This window comes from Mobula hypostoma, chromosome 23 (genome assembly GCF_963921235.1).
Source record: "Mobula hypostoma chromosome 23, sMobHyp1.1, whole genome shotgun sequence".
NCBI classification, from domain to species: domain Eukaryota; kingdom Metazoa; phylum Chordata; class Chondrichthyes; order Myliobatiformes; family Myliobatidae; genus Mobula; species Mobula hypostoma.
Window position 1 is genome coordinate 52373787 of NC_086119.1, and position 20611 is coordinate 52394397.

The 20611-nt window shown below is 45.5% G+C and overlaps 1 protein-coding gene across 2 annotated transcripts in view; it reads left to right on the forward strand.

The window, feature by feature from the left end:
* atp2a3 (ATPase sarcoplasmic/endoplasmic reticulum Ca2+ transporting 3) overlaps positions 1–20611 on the forward strand; it is a 212196-nt gene that overhangs the window by 154161 nt on the left and 37424 nt on the right. For both annotated transcript variants that reach the window (XM_063031520.1, XM_063031519.1), the window contains exons 9-14: positions 5427–5515; positions 13854–13956; positions 14630–14761; positions 14912–15034; positions 17277–17495; positions 18716–19051. In XM_063031520.1, the coding sequence (XP_062887590.1) occupies positions 5427–5515; positions 13854–13956; positions 14630–14761; positions 14912–15034; positions 17277–17495; positions 18716–19051 (1002 nt within the window). The remainder of the gene's footprint in view (positions 1–5426; positions 5516–13853; positions 13957–14629; positions 14762–14911; positions 15035–17276; positions 17496–18715; positions 19052–20611) is intronic.

Here is a 20611-nt window from a genome sequence, read left to right on the forward strand (position 1 = left end):
CCAACATGGTTAAGTCTGTACCCTGCTTTGGCATGGCTTGGCCATGTGGTTAAGTCTGTACCCTGCTTTGGCATGGCTTGGCCATGTGGTTAAGTCTGTACCCTGCTTTGGCATGGCCTGCCAACATGGTTAAGTCTGTACCCTGCTTTGGCATGGCGTGGCAACATGGTTAAGTCTGTACCTTGCTTTGGCATGGCTTGGCCATGTGGTTAAGTCTGTACCCTGCTTTGGCATGGCCTGCCAACATGGTTAAGTCTGTACCCTGCTTTGGCATGGCCTGGCAACATGGTTAAGTCTGTACCCTGCTTTGGCATGGCTTGCCCATGTGGTTAAGTCTGTACCCTGCTTTGGCATGGCTTGGCCATGTGGTTAAGTCTGTACCCTGCTTTGGCATGGCTTGGCCATGTGGTTAAGTCTGTACCCTGCTTTGGCATGGCCTGGCCATGTGGTTAAGTCTATACCCTGCTTTGGCATGGCCTGCCAACATGGTTAAGTCTGTACCCTGCTTTGGCATGGCCTGCCAACATGGTTAAGTCTGTACCCTGCTTTGGCATGGCCTGCCAACATGGTTAAGTCTGTACCCTGCTTTGGCATGGCCTGGCCATGTGGTTAAGTCTGTACCCTGCTTTGGCATGGCCTGCCAACATGGTTAAGTCTGTACCCTGCTTTGGCATGGCCTGCCAACATGGTTAAGTCTGTACCCTGCTTTGGCATGGCCTGCCAACATGGTTAAGTCTGTACCCTGCTTTGGCATGGCCTGGCCATGTGGTTAAGTCTGTACCCTGCTTTGGCATGGCCTGCCAACATGGTTAAGTCTGTACCCTGCTTTGGCATGGCCTGCCAACATGGTTAAGTCTGTACCCTGCTTTGGCATGGCCTGCCAACATGGTTAAGTCTGTACCCTGCTTTGGCATGGCCTGCCAACATGGTTAAGTCTGTACCCTGCTTTGGCCTGGCCTGGCAACATGGTTAAGTCTGTACCCTGCTTTGGCATGGCTTGGCCATGTGGTTAAGTCTGTACCCTGCTTTGGCATGGCCTGGCACGTGTGGTTAAGTCTGTACCCTGCTTTGGCATGGCTTGCCAACATGGTTAAGTCTGTACCCTGCTTTGGCATGGCCTGGCCATGTGGTTAAGTCTGTACCCTGCTTTGGCATGGCTTGCCAACATGGTTAAGTCTGTACCCTGCTTTGGCATGGCCTGGCAACATGGTTAAGTCTGTACCCTGCTTTGGCATTGCCTGCCAACATGGTTAAGTCTGTACCCTGCTTTGGCATGGCTTGGCCATGTGGTTAAGTCTGTACCCTGCTTTGGCATGGCCTGCCAACATGGTTAAGTCTGTACCCTGCTTTGGCATGGCCTGCCAACATGGTTAAGTCTGTACCCTGCTTTGGCATGGCCTGGCACATCACGCAGTAATTGGTACTGAGCAATAAGTGCACACCTTCTGTGAACAAGGAAACTGTTGGCTGATGGCATGATACAGCGCAGAGAGGCCGTCAGGAGCTGCATTGGCATCTTTTGGATGCACGATTACATCCACCTTTGGATGCAGAAAGGCTTTTTTTGGGGAAGAACAGAGAAAATTGACCAATTCCTATTCACCTGAACAGTGTTACTTTAAAAATTAATTCCTTGTGTCAGCTCATTTATTTCATCATTTGTATTGGCAGCCTGCTGTGCACAAATTAGATTTTTCAACATGACAACAGTGATTCATGGCTGGAAGTGATCGGAGATCTCCTGAGGATACAGAGATCCCGTACAAATACAAGATGTCTTAATTCAGTCTCTAAAGCTCTGAATCCATTTTTACACGGGGGTTGTTCCTTAATAGTTAAATCGATGTTGAAATGCAAGTACATTGCCATATCCATGATGTCAGTGTTTCTGGAGTAGGGTCCAGGCTGGATCGCTCAGCCTTGGGAAAGGTGTTTGTCCACGGGTTTTGTCCAGAGTACTTGGCCTGTTTCTCACACAAATCATCTGTCCCTTCTCAGAGTTGCCTTTTCACATGGGAAATATAATTCCTCCACTACAGCTAACCACAGTTAACACAACTCTTTGATAAGCTGCAGTGTACTGGGTGTTGCCGACTGCAAATTCTGGCAAAAGCAATTAGTCCACCAGAGCATTACCTGGTGCTGGCTTACAACAGCACACTCGAGGAAAGCACATGCCACCAGATGTCGTCCTCTTTTCAAGCACTAACTATGTGGAAAAATAAATGAAATTAAATCAAATCATTAGAAAGAGGTCAGATAGAATCTAAAGATGTAGAATCCTTGTGGGTAGAATTAAGAAACTGCAAGGGTAAAAAAAAACCCTGTTGGGCGTTGCATGCAGGCCTCTGCAGGCCCAGTAGTCAGGATGTGGGCTGCTGGGAGATAGAAAAGGCATGTCAAAAGGGCAATGTTGTGATAGTCATGGGGGATTTCAATATGTAGGTTGATTGGGGAAAATCAAGTAGGTGCTGGATCCTAAGAGAGAGAATTTATAGACTGCCTACAAGGCTGCTTTTTAGAGCAGCTTGTGGTTGAGCCCACTAGGGAAAGGCAATTCTGGATTGGGTGTTATGTAATTTGATTAGGGAGCTTAAGGTAAAGGAACTCTTAGGAGGCAGTGGTCATAATATGATAGAATTCACCCTGCTCTTAGAGAAGAAGTTAAAATTAATGTTTCAGTATTAGAGTGGAGAAAAGGGAATTACAGAAGTATAAGAGAGGAGCTGGCTAAAATTGAATGGAAAGGGGACACTAGCAGAGATGATGGCAGAACTGCAATGGCTGGGGTTTCTGGGAACAATCTGGATGGTGTAGGATACGTATATCCCAAAGAAGTAGTAGTATTCTAAAGGCAGGATGATATAACCATGGCTGACATGGGAAGTCAAAGGCAACAAAAATATCAGAGAGAGAGCTTATAATAGAGCGAAAATTAGTGGGAAATTAGAGAATTGTAAGGTTGTTAAGAACCAGCAGAAGGCAACTCAAAAGTCATAAAGAAGAAAAAGATGGAATATGAAAGTAAGCTAGCCAATAATATTAAAGAGGAAAGTTTCTTCAGATATATAAAGAGTAAAAGAGAGTCGAGTGTGGATATAGGACCACTGGAAAATGATGTTGGAGAGGTAGCAATGGGAGAGAAAGAATTAGCAGATAAACTTAACAAATATTTTATATCAGTGTTCACTCAGAAGATGAGAAGTCTCAACTGCTAACGTGGAAGTGCATTGGTCTTTAAACTTGGTTGGTTGTTAACCTATCCACCTTCTCAAATACCGTATGACTCCTGCAGATCCTTCCTTGTGAAGTACTCTGTCCCAAACTCCATGAGGGTGGTGAAGGAGATGGTGGAATACCCAGATGGAGTTTAGCATTGAGGAGTGCGAAGTCTGAAAGGTGCAGACTGATGGGCGCACTTTGGAGGAGGTGGCAGAGCTGAGAAAGTGGTCTAAAAAAGGTATACAGAGGCAGAGGTCGCAAGAGCAAGGAAATGATGAACCTTTATAAAACACTGTTCAGCAACTACTGGAGGACAGTTCTGGAAAGAGGTGAAGGTTTTGGAAAGGGTGCAGATGAGATTTAATAAAATAGTTCCAGGAATGAGGGAAATTAGCTGTGTGGATAGACTTGGAGAAGTTGGGGTTGTTCCCCTTGAAGTAGAAAAGGTTTGAAGGGAATCATAAAGCAACTAAAAAGGATCTAGAATGAAGAGGATTAGTAAAGGAATCGAATTGACATGAAGAGAAACACTTTACACAAGGAGTGGTTGTGATCTGGGATGCACTGGAGACAGAGTGTACTGTTCGGAGAATAAACTTCAGAATGGAGGGACCGTTCAGGGTTAAAGGGAGTAGATGGACAATATTTGATTGGCTAGAGTTCTGATACATAGGACCAGCAGAGATGTTGGGGCAGGTGGGCTCCATCCTTCTGTGATCATTCATTCACTGGGAGACAAGGTTCCAATATCTCGCCACTGAAGATTGTGACTGGCTGAGCAAGGTCAATGGTTCAATTCCTGTCTCCTTGACTGCTCTCTGTGCATAATGCTCCCGGTCTTCTCGTGAGCTCCAGCTTCCCCTTTGCAGAAGTGTGTGAGAGGATATTATGCTGGTTGCAGCGTCAGTTCTACGTAATCGCTAGCCAAGTCTAGCCTGGCAAATATTGCTTTCATGTATAATTTACACAGAAACCTATCCCATTTCTATAAAGACTAGTTTTCCTCTAAACTCGTGTTATCCCAGAGAAAATACACAAAATTCTCACATCCCTAAGCTTGTGGATGCATCCCATTCCATACTGACAACAGTCTGCTTCTAGTTGGCATTAGGTGCCACTTAAAACCAATGTGGTGGTACCACTGAGGTTTTGTGCAGGTGGCAGCTGAATCTGTTGGTACGGGGTGTGCCAGGAAGCTCCTGACCTCTGACAATGCAGTGGTGCCGTTGGACGAGACCCAGGTTTGATCTTGACCTTGGGTCCTATTCCTTTGTCCCAGAGATGCCAATGTTTGGGAAGTTAATTGGTTGCTGTAAATTGCCCCCAGTGTGTGGCTGAGTGATAGAATCTGTGGGTCGCTGAGGGGAATGTGGGGAGAATAAGTTACAAGGCAAATTTATTTGGTGATGTGATTGCCCTGGTGAGCCAACATGGACTCAATGGGCTGTCTCAGAAAGACAGCGTCCGTTACTAAGGACCTCCAGCACCCAGGGCACGCCCTCTTCTCACTGTTACTATCAGGGAGGAGGTACAGAAGCCTGAAGGCGCACACTCAGCGATTCAGGAACAGCTTCCCCTCTGCCATCCGAATCCCAAATGGACATTGAACCCATGAACACTACCTCACTTTTTAAAAATATGTTATTTCTGTTTTTGCAAGACTTTTAATCTAGTCAATGTATGTATACTGTAATTGATTTACTTATTTATCATTATTATTTTTTTCTTCTAGATTGTGTATTGCATTGAACTGCTGCTGTTAAGTTAACAAATTTCATGACATGTGCCAGTGATAGTAAACCTGATTCTGAAGTGTCTCTTTTTCTATCATGTAGAAATATAGTAAAGGTAAATCCGTGACTAGGGAAGGGTTCGAAGCAACAAAATAAATGTATGGAATGTGGAAGGAATAATATGTCTGCATCAGCTACCACTGGGATGTGGGGACACAAATAAGAAAATTGTGCCTGAAAGGTCAAAGGGCAGAGATGGTTCTCTATGGCTGGGAGAGCATGTGAGGGGCAGGTTGCAGGCTGAATGGTCTTTGAGGGACTTTCTGAGGTTGAGAAGGTGAAGAAACAGAATGTATGTGTCTCGAATTACTTAATGGTGTAAGTGGGAGCTGGGAAGGAATGTGTGGCCTGATACAAGCAATGATCTCCTCAGGAAAGTGCTAACCTGAATCTAATCTCCCTGTGTCTCAGATGTTTATTGTCGAGTCGGTGATGGGGACTAGCTGTAATCTGCACGAGTTCAACATCACGGGATCGACCTATGCCCCGGAAGGAGAAGTGTGAGTATACCTGAGTAGCATCTCTTCTGTGCTCTGAATAATCACCCATACCAAGCTCAGCGTCTTCTGGGGGTGCCCTTGGCATCGAGTGATGATTGGCAAGTAGACCATTGGTTTTACTGAACCAATGACTGGTTACTCATCCTGTCACTCAGCATCAGGAATGAGGGATCGGGCATTGCCAATGGAAAGGGGGTAATGGGTGGGGTAGGTAGTGGTGGAGGAATGGGAAATCATCTTGGGTTATGAGGGACGGATCATTGAAGCTGGTTTGACCTTTGAGAGGATTAATGGGAAGGCTTTAACAGAGATGAGAGATGAGCTGTGGAGTGGGAAAGTGTTGGGGTTTTGACTATGGAGTAAGAGAAGAGGATGTTTAATGCTGCTGGGATATCCATGCTGTTCCCAGTGGTACGGGAACCTAGTATGAAAGGATGGGTTGAGGTGGTGAACGGGCCGGGGGCCGGTGGAAGGTGGGTAACTGTTCATAGTGAGCAGTAAACAGCTCCCAAATGTTGGTGCTGAGAGTAACAAGTTTGGAATTATCCACGACATCCAGGAAGAGAATGACAAAAATGTGTTTTAGTGCAGCTTATATCTTTCTCTCATTCAAGTGGAGTGACCTTAACAGAGGTGGATACTTCGAATTGTGAATCCAAATGCATCTTGGATTACTTTCCTGTTTCGGAGCACAATGGGAGAATTGTCACCCCTTCCTACAGCTTAGAGTGTCTACTCCGTGACACAGGGACACAAGTGTTGCTTTCCTACATTTACTCTTCACATACTCAATGCTAAATTCAGGGGACCATCCCCAACCATAAAATATTTGTAGGCTCCATCCCCAGCGAATCCCAGACCATGACTGAAAAATGGTTAGGATAGCATGTAAGAAGCAGCATCCTGGAACCTGGTAAATTTACCTTTTGTCTCCTCTCTCTCCCATTCTCTTCTTCCCCCGTCTCTCCCATTCTCTTCTTCTTCCCCTCTCCCCCACTCTCTTCTTCCCCTCTCCCCCACTCTCTTCTTCCCCTCTCCCCCACTCTCTTCTTCCCCTCTCTCCCCCACTCTCTTCTTCCTCTCTCCCCCACTCTCTTCTTCCTCTCTCTCTTCCACTCTCTTCTTCCTCTCTCTCTCCCACTCTCTTCTTCCCCTCTCCCCCACTCTCTTCTTCCCCTCTCTCCCCCACTCTCTTCTTCCCCTCTCCCCCACTCTCTTCTTCCCCTCTCTCCCCCACTCTCTTCTTCCCCTCTCTCTCCCACGTCTTCTTCCCCTCTCTCCCCCTCCGATCTTCCCCTCTCTCTCCCACTCTCTCTTCCCCCATCTTTCCCACTCTCTTCTTCCCCCATCTCCCCGACTCTCTTCTTCCCCTCTCCCCCACTCTCTTCCCCTCTCTCTCTCCCACTCTCTTCTTCCCCTCTCCCCCACTCTCTTCTTCCCCTCTCCCCCACACTCTTCTTCCCCTCTCTCTCCCACTCTCTTCTTCCCCCACCTCTCCCACTCTTCTTCCTCTCCTCTCTCTCCCACTGTCTTCCTCTCCTCTCTCTTCCACTCTCTTCTTCCCCTCTCCCCCACTCTCTTCTTCCCCTCTCCCCCACTCTCTTCTTCCCCTCTCCCCCACTCTTCTTCCTCTCCTCTCTCCCACTGTCTTCCTCTCCTCTCTCTTCCACTCTCTTCTTCCCCTCTCCTCTCTCTTCCACTCTCTTCTTCCTCCCTCTCTCCCACTCTCTCCTCCCCCCCTCCCCAAGTCACTTTGATCACATTTCTTCCTGATACTGGTGTTTGGTGTGAACAGCAACTGAACTGTTATGACTTGTAACTCCAAATCTTAAAACTAACAGAAAGAAAAGCATGGAGCCAGGGATAACTTGTTTAGTTTTTTTTTGCTTTAGTGAAGCACACACTTATGAAGTGGGTAACATCATGACATATGCCATTTGCATATTTTTACGTACAACCCGTAATGAATTTTATAAAGAAACAATGCTTAATCTAAATATATGTTCACAATATCACTCAAATATTACTGAAATATTTAAATGCACAACACTCATCCCTGCTTAGCTATAAACCCCAACTCAATGTAGAATGCATCTCAACTATATACACATTATACAATATAACACAACGACTGTGTAGAAATCTACAGCATAGTCAATTTTAAGTTACCCCATTCAGGCCTGACGATTTAATTGCTTCAGAGGATATCTTACTCTTGTTGGATAAACGTCTTTCCTGACAAAGGGGGTGTCACTCTGCTTGGTAGAAGGACTTGTGGCTGTGAACCAATCTCAGGTCCTGGGGCCGCCTCTGTGGAGTTTGTAGGAGTTGGCTCTGGGCCTGCAGGAGGTGTTTGTGACAGCTCTGGATACCGTTCTTCTCCAACAATTGACTCTGCTCTCCTCATCACCAGGAGGGTGGTCCAGTTCCGTCCTTAATCTTTCCGTACCTCAGTAGTCCTTCATCAGGAATGCTTGTCCAGAAGTGAAACATTAAACCTGCTTGCTCAGGGAGTCCTCAGCGTGTCTCAGATGTTTGTCCTGCATACTCCTTCTGAGGTTGGATTTGACGAGATCCAAGCGTGAGCGCAAGGGACAACCCAGGAACAGTGTTGGTGATGATTTGTTGGTTGTGGAGCGTGCTGCATTGCGATATGCAAAGAGGAAATTGGTGAGCTTCTGACTCAGTGTCAGTGTAGTTTGTGCTGCAGACATTGTTCACAGTGCGTTCTTCAGACTTCAGTCACACTTTCCAGCAAGACATTTGTAGCTGGGTTGTACATTGCAAATGTAATATGTCTTATTCCATTCATCTTCAGGAATGACTGTCACTGTTCTGTAACAAATTGTGGTTCATTTTGTGGTAAAATTCTGGAACACCAGCCCTTGAAAAGAGGATTGTCAACACATCAGCAGTGTTCAAGGCTGCAGTGGAGGCTATCGGGAACACTTCCGGCCATTTTGTAGCTGCATCCACTACTAGCAAGAAATTAGTGCTCATGAATGATCTGGCAAAATCCAGGTGAATCCTCTGCCGGGGGAATGCAGGTCATTCCCAGGGATGGAGAGGCAGTGCTCTTAGCATCTTCTGGATCTGTTGGCATCCCGAACAGGGCATGGCAGGTTGCTGGATTTGCTGATCCATTCCAGGCCACCAGACAAAGCTTTGAGCCAAGGCTTTTATTTTGACCATGCTTGGGTGACTGGCATGTAGCTTCTCCCACACTCTGGCTCTTAGCTTGGAATGTACAACAACTCTCAATTCCCACATCCGGCAACCTCCGTCAAGGATGTTCATCCAAGCACTCGCAAAAATGCGGGAACTGGAACTTCTGCTACATGTACCAGCTATTTTGAGTTGCCAAGTAGACCTGAGATGGTGTGGGGTCTTCTCTGGTTTCCCTTTGGATCATCTCTGCTGTAAGAGGGAGACTACATCATTGGGGCAAATAAGACGAGTGTCCTCTTTTGTAAATTTTTCAGATATTTCTTTTTCCAAGGGTAAATGGGGTAATCTGTCAGCATTTCCATGATTGGTGGTCCTCGAACTTGATCTTGTAATTGTGTCTTTCAAAAAACATCCAATCTCTACATTCCTGCTGCTGCTGTTAGTGGAACACCATTCTGTGCATTGAAAATGGACACTATTGGTTGATGATCAGTAATGAGGATAAACTCTCTCCTATACTGGCTGAAAGGTTTTACACCCAAAATCAGACTCAAGGCCTCTCTATCAATCTGTGCGTAATTTTTCTCTGTAGCAGTGAGGGAACGTGAAGCAAAGTCTCTGGAACATCCCATCACTCATAACATGTGATGTGACTGCACCCAGACCATAAGGCTGTGAAGATGTGGATCATGCAAACACAAGGAATTCTGCAGATGCTGGAAATTCAAGCAACACACATCAAAGTTGCTGGTGAATGCAACAGGCCAGGCAGCATCTCTAGGAAGAGGTACTGTCGACCCGAAACGTCGACTGTACCTCTTCCTAGAGATGGTGCCTGGCCTGCTGCGTTCACCAGCAACTTTGATGTGTGTTGCAAGATGTGGATCATAGTCTGTGAGTACAGTATCTGACATCACCCTTTCCTTTATCTTTTGGAAAGCCAACTCACACTGCTTTGTCCATTGCTATTTCTTTCCAATCCGAAGTAATGAATTAGTAGCTAGGTTTGGTAGGAAACTATTACAGTAATTTCCAAATCCTAAAGTGGACCACAACTATGACATGTCCTTTTAGCCTTGTGGCATCTACCAATGCTTGAATTTTCTCAGCACACTTGTGTAATCCTTGTGCGTCATGGTGTGACCAGAGTAATGGTGTCATGCTTGAAGAATTTGCACTTGTGTCATGCTCTGAACCCATAATCTTCAAATCTTTCTAACACTGTCTTGAAATTTTGGAGATGTTCCTTGTCATCCTTACCGGTTAAAATGATGTCATCTGCGTGCCCGGGCAGCCTAGCCGCTCTTGATTCATATCTTTCTGCCAGAGTGTAGATGCAGATGCTACTCCAAAAATAAGCCTATTATGGTGATAAAGCCCTTTGTGAGTGTTTATGGTGAGAAACACTTCAGATTCTTCTGCAATCTCCATCTGTGGCTAGGCCTCAGTTAAGTCCACTTTGCTGCAGCGTTTCACTCCAGAAAGGTTTGCAAAGATATCCTCTATTCTGTGCAGAGGGGTATTGATCTACTTTCAGTACTGGATTGATGGCGACTTTAAAATTACCACAGATGCTGACAGACTCATCCTTCTTGGCTGCTGGGACCACTGGTGTTGCCCATGGGCTCCAATCAACCTTGGAAAGAATTCCTTCAGCCTGTATGCATGGGATGTGCCATGCAATTGGTGGATGGATCTCCAATCAAGTTGTAGTTGCATCAGCCAATCACATCGCCACAATGCTGAGCCTACTGTTTTTACCACATTCAAGGCCAATGTGGCTCGTTGGTTGTTGTATCTCACTGTTACCGGTGTCATTCCCACGGGAGTTAGCTTTTCTCCTGTACAACTTCTTAGTTGGATATCCGCAGGCTAAAATTTAGTTCAGTGTCTTTGAAATGCAGTTCAATCAATTTTGAAATGACTGAGAAAGCCAAGCCACTGTCCAATTCCATTTTAATTAATTTGCCATTCATTTCTGGTGTGAGTCATATTGCTCATTGTCTTGTTAGTTTTCTCAATGTAAATCTCAAGGCTACTCAGTCCTGTCTCACTCTCATCATTGTCAAATCTTTCTTCAACAGCATGCAGATTAATGCTCTTTCTGAAACTGAAACTTGACTTTTTCTCTTCCCCCTGCAGTGCATTTATTTTTAGCTATATGCCAGACATACTCTTTGCTTGTGTCCTACTTTGTTGCATTTTCTTCAAGTTTCATCTTTAAGACTGTGTTGGTCTTGTGTATATGAACCCCTGCCACAACAGTAACACAATTTGTTCAACCAGGCAGGCTTCTGTTTAGATGTTGCAATTTTATTTATGCTTACTTTCGTTCCTGACTGCAACTCAATTATGTATCTGCATACAGTTTCTATTGATACAACAATTTCAACTGCTCTTGTAAATGTGAGTTATGCTTCAGTTAGGAGACGTTTTTGAATGTCTTCCACAAACTAAATGATCTCTCAGTGCATCATTAAGCCATCATGGAAGTTACAATGCTCAGACAACTTCTTTAATTCAGCCAATTCCTTTTGATTCCACCTGTGGCACCTAAAGCGTTCTGCCATTGACAATGGTTTCAGTTCTAAATGTCTCTGCATTACTTTCACAATATCAGCAAAGGTCATTACTTATAGTTTGGTTTGAGCAGTTAAATTTCTAAACAAACTGTATGTCTTTCCACCCAATGCAAGCAGCAGAACCGGCACACATTTTTCACTGGCTATTCCATTTGCTTTAAAATACTGTTCAATTCATTCAGTATACATCACCCTGTTTTCTTCTGTGTAATTGAATACATCTACCTTTCCGATGTAGACATCCATTTCTATTATTTAATTATTATCATCATCATCATCATCATCTCCCGATTCTCACTGTTAATGTTCCCAAGAATTTCATCCTTTCTGCCTTTTTTTTAAACTTGACCGTCTCTTCCTCTTGCGAAGAAAAAAGATGTGCTGCACTTTCTTTTTACTCAACCGTTCCTTTCCTCCTGTGACGAAAGTGTGCTACACTTTCTTTTAAACTTGATCATCTCGCTGTGCTTCACCAGATAGGTAGTCACCTTGGGTTTGTTTTAAATCATACTCGTCGCCATTGTTAGGTTTTGTAACTCCAAAACACATAACTAATTGAAAGAAAAGTATAGAGTTAGTGATAACTCACATCCATTTAGTTTTTTTTTAAACTTTAGCAAGGCGCGCACATATGATGCGATAGCATCATAACGTATACCTTTCCTGTACTTTTACATATAACTTGTAATGAATTATGTAAACAAATAAAGAATGCTTAATCAAACAATATATTCACAATATTACTCAAATATCGCTGAACTATTATATACACATGAACCCCTTGACCATGTCTGCATGCTCTTAGTGCCACAAGATTGGCTGATTAGATATTTGTATTAACAAGCAGGCATTCAGCTCTACCTAATAAAGTGGCCACTGAGTATACCAGTGGTCCCCAACCACCGGGCCGCAGAGCATGCGCTACCAGGCCACGAGGAAGCGATATGATTTGGTCAGCTGCACCTTTCCTCATTCCCTGTCACGGCCACTGATCGGCCATTACGCATGCGAGGTCATGACCTGCGCGTCATCTGTGTGGCGGGAAGGCAATCAACTCCTCGAGCTTGCAAATGACGACGGGCTGAAAAGTATGTTTGACATAACATCTCTGTCGGCATTTTGGATCAAAGTCAAGGCTAAATGTCCTGAGATAGCCACGAAAGCACTGAAAACGTTGCTTCCATTTCCAACATTTTTCTGCGAGGCGGAGTTTTCTGCAATGAATGCAATGAAAACTAAACTGCGGAATAGACTGGAGATAAGGAACCCCCTTCGAGTATCGCTGTCTCCCATCACCCCTCGATAGGACGGTGTTGTTGCAGGGAAACAAGCCCTGGGCTCCCACTGATTCAGCGATATTGGTGTGTTGCAATGATTTTATATATTCATACGGGGAAAATATTTGCTGTGCGTTTAATATCCAAATATTATTTAAAATGTTATGATGCTATTGACTTATAAGTGACCTATATAACCATATAACAATTACAGCACGGAAACAGGCCATCTCTCCCCTTCTGGTCCTGGCCGAACGCTACTCTCAGCTAGTCCCACCGACCTGCACTCAGCCCATAACCCTCCATTCCTTTCCTGTCCATATACCTATCCAATTTTTCTGTAAATGATCGTATCGAACCTGCTTCTGCTACTTCTACTGGAAGTTCGTTCAACACTTACTTCAAGCTCCCCTGATAATTGACTTATCATTATATCCATGCGAGGAAAATATTCGCTCTGTGTTTAATATTAAATTCGTTAGATAAACCTTTTTAGAAACAAAATTGAGTGTATTACCCACTTATCACTTATATTCCGGTAGTGATTAACACCCACCCCCACGAACAGAATCGCCAAAAAGGATTTGCTTGGCGGGGGGAAGGAATCGCAGGTCACAACGCGCATGCACATTGGTGCCCGCGCAAGACTTCATGGTCATTGTAGTCTTTTGGGTAAACAACACATTTGACTGCTACTCTTGTTCGTTGGCGACCCTACACCCCCTGCCCCCCGGCTAGGCCGGTCCGCAAGAATATTGTCTATATTAAACCGGTCCGCAGCGCAAAAAAGGCTGGGGACCCCTGGAGTATACCATCAAGATTCTGCAGCGTGCACCATCAGTACTGAGAGGCACTAGTGTTGAGTGGGTGACTTAGATTAGGATGTCTAACCTGATTCTACTCACTTGCCTCATGTACTATAGCACCATGTGATCCAGAAACAGAGAGCTTTCAGTGCCCCAAATCATACAGGGGCAGATTACTGTTCTCTCCCCAGCCTTGGACTGTACACACACTGAGAAACCCACCCTTGCACTATAAGTTGCCCCTAGTGTGTCAATGTTAGAAAGCTGAAGTTGGTGATAATGTGGAGAGAATAGAATTGCTAAGTACAAATGGTTGAGCGTTGGGGTGGACTTGTTGAGCTGAAGGACCTGTTTCTGTGCTGTATGACTGTGTGAGTGTTTCATTCTGGGAGAGCCGACCATAAGAATATAAATTATTGCTCTTTTTGTTGGTGCTATTTCCAGATAAAACTCAATGCCATCTTTACACTTACTGATCTCACAACAAATATGTCTCTCTTTACAGACTGATGGGGGACAAGCCCATTCAAACCAGTCAGTACGCTGGACTTGTCGAGCTGGCCACCATCTGTGCACTGTGTAATGACTCCTCCCTGGATTACAATGAAGTGAGTATAAGTGTATTGGTTTTATTGTTGACCAAGTGTAAAGAGAAAATGTTCATGTTATATAAGAACATGAGATATTGGATATATCTGGAGTACTTCTCTGGTAAAAGTGTGACATCTTTTTTCACACTTGGTAACCATTTCTCTTTAACGTTCCCTCTGACTGTATCACTCCTGTTGTATTGAATATTGGTGGGTTTTTTTGTGTGTGCGTGTAGGTGTGGGAGAGAGAGTCTCCATTAATCTCATATATTATAACCTCAGATGACAGTCTTTATTTTCTATGGGATTTAGCCTGAATCTTAATTCTTTAGATCCCTATTATAGAAGTGACATTTTTTTCTCGTTTTCTGGTGAAGTACTGATAATTTAAAGCCTACTTTTCAGGCTATTAAACCACTAACCACCATTTTGTGAATGTAGGCAGCCCGCTGAGCGTCATGGATTCATTCTGCCTCTTGTTGCCTTGACTCTGTGGGTGGTGCATGTGAGCTGCCTCTACTGGACTGCACCAATTGCCATAGAAGACCATCTCACACAATAAACAGCCTCTTATATTTTTGATTGGCTTTCAGGACTCCAAACAAAAAACTTGACTCTGTTCTTGTGATGTGGTATAAATGATGACAAGGTTTTTTGGCATACTTGAATGTGGTCTTCTTTCTTTTTCCAGTCGAAGGGTATTTATGAGAAGGTTGGGGAAGCCACGGAAACAGCTCTGGTTTGCCTGGTGGAAAAGATGAACGTTTTCAACACTGATCTCAATGGCATCACTAAAGTAGAAAAAGCTACCTATTGTAACAACGTGAGTGTTCTGCTGCCAGTCACGAGTTTCGATGTTACCTGGTTTTCCAGGAGCTTCTCGTTGAATAGTAAATGATCTGCTCTCTGACACCCTCACTGCAATGACTGCTAATGTTTCTAGTCATTAACTTCTCCTATCTCCCTCTCGTAGACCATCAAACAGCTGATGAAGAAAGAAGTAACACTCGAATTCTCCCGTGATCGCAAGTCCATGTCTGTTTACTGCTCTCCTGTCAAGCCCACAGATGGATCTGGTAACAAGATGTTTGTGAAGGTGAGAAGCCTTCGTGCTTTCTCTAGAGGGGAGCACTTTCAGGCAGCCAGGAACGGTCAGTTTAGCAGCAGAGGAGGGGTATATCTGAGGCTCATTTGCAAGGTGCACGGCAGTGAAAGGGAACTGTTCCTCTGCTCGTTCATTTATTAGAAAGAGCTATTATCTGCTAGAATGTGGTTGCACTGGAGAGGGTGCAGAGGAGATTCACATGGGATGGAGTGTGCCAGGTGTGAGGAAAGCTGAGGTGGGTAGGTTTATGTGCCTTGGATCAGAGGAGACTGAGAGAAGACGCAGGTACGCAGAACTGTGAGAGTCAGCGAGAGGATAAACAGCGCGAAGATTTTCCTCATGGCTACAACTAGAGGGCCGAGTTTTAAGGCAACGGGTGGGAGATTTAGCAGGGATTTGAGGAAGAAATATTTCACCCAGACAATGATTGGAATCAGGACTGCCCTGCCTAAGTGGGTGGTAGAGGCTTCCTGAAATCAGGAATTCTCAGGAGAGTATTTGCATCACCAGGGTACAGAAGGCTTATGGACCATTTCTTGATCAGTGGGATTAGTACTCGTTGATTGGCAAGGACTTGGTGGATTGAAAGGTCAGATTCTGTAGTGCTTAACTCCATAATTCTAATCTCCACTGCAATCCTCACACATATAATATTTTCAGCAATACTTGTTCCCCCCCTAGATGCTGACTGAGGCGTAAACTTCCGTTGTGGATAACTGCAACTTACTATGTGTGTCAATGCAGGGTAAAACTCTCTGGAATTAACTTTACAACCTCAGTACTCCCTATTAAGAAAGTCAACACCAATGCACAGCAGGAGTTCGAGGAGAGTTCACCTTTACACCTTGAAGGCCATAAAATCCATTTCAGCCCATTGAACTGGCGATGATCACACCCAACAAGCAAGCAGCTGTAAACATACATTGTCTTGTCAAACTGTGGCAAAGTGGCTTGATCAGTGGGAATATTTAACCATTTGATGTTTCAGCTGAATCCATTTCTCTCTGTGTTTTACACGTCGGTAGTTCTTGTGGGCAGCTCTGGAAAGCTAGTTTCCTGCTTTACAATTGGCTGTTTCGATGTAACATGCTGGAATTTCATTGCGAGTTCACAAATAGCTCCAGTAATTTACAGAGGGAGTGTCTTTGCATTAGAGGAAGTTTGTCCCTTGTTAGCAGAGAGTGAGCCTCTCATTAAGGCATTTACAGGAACTGGATGTCAAGACTGACCTACTCAGCTCAGTTTAGAAGTAAAGTCTATTTCATGTCATAATGTGAAGTGGATCATTGGCTGCAAAAGCTTATTATTCACAACAAACTATTCCGGAAACACTCAGCAGGTCAGATAGCATCTGTGGAGAGAGAAGCAGAGTTAATGTTTCAGGCCAGTAAAGCTAAGAGCCTCCTCTATTTATGACATGAGGGAGGAGCATTTAGCTTGGGATGGGAATCACAGAACGAGACCCATTGGCTCAGTAAAATACCACACGATGTGAGATGAGTGCCAGATGAAAGTCAAAGGCGCCCTCAACCACCTGGCATCCACCAACCTCAGAGAGAAACCCAGTGTGCACTAATGTCCTATCCTCAGGTGCCTTTGGCCACCCGGCAGCCATCAACCTCAGAGAGAAACCCAGAGTGTGGTTTAGATATTCTGCAAGTCAGGCAGGGATGGTGGAGAGCGAGACCGCAAACATTTCAGCAGATCTGTCATCTCTCAGTCTCAGTCTTCATTATACTCAACGACTGAGCGTAGCCCTGACAGGAGAGAGCTGTATATGCTGTATGGTGCAGAAGTCTGTATTTTGGATTGGAAGAGTGTGTGTGTGTGTGTGTGTGTGTGTGTGGGTGTGGGTGTGTATGTGTGTGTGTGGGTGTGTGTGTGTGTGTGTGTGTGTGTGGGTGTGGGTGTGTGTGTCTGTATGTGTGTGTGGGTGTGGGTGTGTATGTGTGTGTGTGGGTGTGTATGTGTGTGTGTGTGTGTATGTGTGTGTGTGTGTGTGTGGGTGTGTATGTCTGTATGTGTGGGTGTGTGGGTATGTGTGTGTGTGGGTGTGTATGTGTGTGGGTGTGTATGTGGGTGTGGGTGTGTGGGTGTGGGTGTGTGTGTCTGTATGTGTGTATGTGTGTACTGCCTTCTGGTTACGATCCAGTGAAGCTTAGTGCAGGGACAGCATTCAGCCCTGACCGTGCCGGCGAGTTCTAACTGTCTAATGAGAACTTTGTTTGTTTAGGGGGCTCCTGAAGGAGTGATTGATCGTTGCAGTTATGTCCGTTACGGCACCACCAGGGTGCCCCTGACCCCTCGAGTAAAGGAGAAGATCCTGAGTGTGATCAAGGAGTGGGGAACAGGACGGGATACCCTCCGCTGTCTGGCTCTGGCAACGCGGGACAGCCCACCCAGGAGAGAGGACATGGACCTGGAGGAACCCTCCAAATTCATCCAGTATGAGGTGAGCAAACTTGCTTCTGCTGCGGTTGGGTGAAAGGAGGAGGGGAGAGGCTGTAGGAGTAATGTTCCCTTATTCTGACCTTTGCCGTATCCCCGGACAACAACACCCTCCCTGCACATGGAAGCATTCCTTTTAGGAGCACCAGCAGGGTCTTTGGGAAGAAGGCCTTGGCTGTGGGAGGAGAATGCGGGGGGATCTCCTTGAAACCTACATAACGTTGAAAGGACTAGATAGGTTGGATGTGGAGAGGATGTTTCCTATGGTGGGGGTATCCAGAACTAGAGAATACAGCCTCAAACTTGAGGGTGGGGGGGGCGACCTTTTAGAACGGAGGTAAGGAGGCATCTTTTTAGCCAGAGAGTGGTGAATCTGCGGAATGCTCTGTTGTGGAGGCCAAGTCTGTGGGTATATTTAAGGCGGAAGTTGATTGTTTCCTGATTGTTCAGGACATCAAAGGATATGGTGAGAAGGCAGGTGTATGGGGTTGAGTACGATCTGGGATCAGCCACGATGGAATGGGAGAGCAGACTTGATGGGCTGAAAGGCCTATTTTTGCTTCTATCTCTTATGGTCTTATGGCTTCAAGAGGCTTTATTTCAGATTGCTCGTAGTATATATGCATTCCATCAGCTATTGTACCTGTCGAAGGCCGGGAGCTGAACCTGTTCTGGTTCAAAGGGAGCAGGAGATCAGACTGGATCTGAATCACAGAGGTGGACTCTTGTCAGAGATCAGGAGATCAGACTTGGCCTCCTTGCTTCTTTCTGAACTTGGTGACAGTAATACAAGTTACTGTAGAATTTGGCAGCTTACTCCTGAGATTCTAGTTTCTATTCCAGTCACACATAAGCAGATCCAAAAGGTTGTTCAGACTAAGTTCACAGAGTGAAAGATTCAACCTTTCAGGAAGGCAACCAGCTGATGAAATAAATAAATAACCTTTTTACGAGGACGGGTGTGTGTTCTCCTGACTTCCCCTTCCTGAAGTCCACAATCAATTCCTTGGTCTTGCCGACGTTGTGTGTAAGATTGTTGTGGCACCACTCAACCAGCTGATCTACCTTGCTCCTGTACGCCGCCTCTTCACCGTCTGACATTCTGCCAACAACAGTGGTGTCAAATTGATAGATGGCAAATATATAAATAAACACTCATGTTAATGTGAGCGCTATTGGTGGCTGTCACTGGTACAGCACTAATTCTTCTCCCTTCTCCTTTAGACTGACCTCACCTTTGTTGGCTGTGTGGGCATGTTGGACCCCCCAAGAAAGGAAGTGGTGGACTCCATCCAGATGTGTGAGAAGGCTGGTATCCGAGTGATCATGATCACAGGTGACAACAAGGGCACCGCCATCGCCATTTGCCGGCGGATTGGAATCTTTGGTGAGAATGAGGACGTGTCCGAGAAGGCGTACACCGGCCGTGAGTTTGATGACCTCTCCCTGGAGGATCAACGGGAAGCCTGCCGCGCCACGCGCTGCTTCGCCCGGGTCGAGCCCTCGCACAAGTCGAAGATCATCGAGTACCTCCAGTCCTTTGACGAGATCACAGCCATGGTGAGTCTGGTTTCGCCAATGTTTCCACCTCTCCTGCAAGCTGCCTCCTTGCCCAGGTTTGCTCAAGCCCCCGGCTCAATGTCGATGTGATTCCACCCCTGTGAAGCACACTTATAAACGTAAGCAATGGTCTATCTGTTAAAATAGGGCATCGCCTTGCTGTTAAATGGAAGAGCTCAGTGAATGGAAAGGGCACACAGTTTGATAGAACAGTCTATTTTTTATAATACCAACTGTCAGCACGTGACCTTGGGTAGCACAGTGGCATACATTGTGTGATAACTTTTCTGATAGAATACCAATCCTTATTTCAATGTATTTCACTAAAGCAAAATAAATTGCAGATCAGTTTGCTGAGGAGATGCTGGGACGACAGTCGAAAGCTGTGGTCAGGTGTTCAGAGTGAAGTGCAGGCGTGCGGCTGGAAAAGAAAAGATGAGGCCCTGCTCCCAGCCAGCTCTCAACTCACACTGTGACCGGTTTTCAAGGGATTTTGAATGTCCATTGATTTGTGGAATAGCCACTTAAGTCTTGGGGTATGACCTGACTGTCAGAACGTTGTGTGGGCAGGGATTATTTGTTCCTTCTTATGGCGGGGAGCCTCTGAGGGCTCTGTCAGTCACACTGGGCCTCAGGACGTCACTGTTTAGAACACAGAACAGGACAGTACCGCACAACACAGGATCAGGATCCTCGTTCCACAATGTTGTGCCCAACGAGCTAAAAAGTAATTCAAAAACCCCCAGAAACTACCCCCTCCTACCAACACAATGTCCATATCTTCCTCGTTCTTGTGCCTCTTAAAACCCTCTAATGCATTTGCCTCTACCACCATACTAGGCAGCACATTCCAGGCATCCAACACTATGAGTAAAAAAACTTGCCCCTCACATCCCCTTTGAACCTACACCCTCTGGTATGGATGGAAAAAGACAATCCCTGTCTACTCTATCTATCTATGCCTCTCTTAATCTTATAAACCTCATCAGATCTCCCCTCGGCTTCTGCCGCTCCAAAGAAAACAACCCAAACTTGTCCAGCCTCTCACGATAGCACCTGCCTTCTAAACCAGCCAGCGTCCTGGTGAACCTCTTCAAAGCCTCAACATCCTTCCTATAGTGGGTGACCAAATCTGTCTACAATACTGCAGATTTTGCCGGGGAGTTTGGGCCCAGCATAAATGTGGAAGTGCTACGGGAAGGTGTGTCTTTCCTCGAGTCACCAGAACTGGCCCATGAGCCCAGCAAATGCACACCAGCCAGCGACCACCCATCTACACCTAACTGTATCTAACCCCATTTTATTCTGCCCACCTTCTCATCAACACCGACAACACCCAGATTCTATCACACTGACAGCTTAGTGGTTAAATGATCTACTGACCTGCATTTCTTTGGGATGTGGGAGGAAACGAGAGCACTGAGGAAAACCCCATCCAGTCACAGGGAGGACTGTACACAGACAGTACCCCAGGTAGGGGTTTGAACAGGGGTGTCTGGCACTCCGAGGCAGTAGCCCTACCAGCTGCACATTGTGCTATTTTCCTGAAGTACGTCTGGA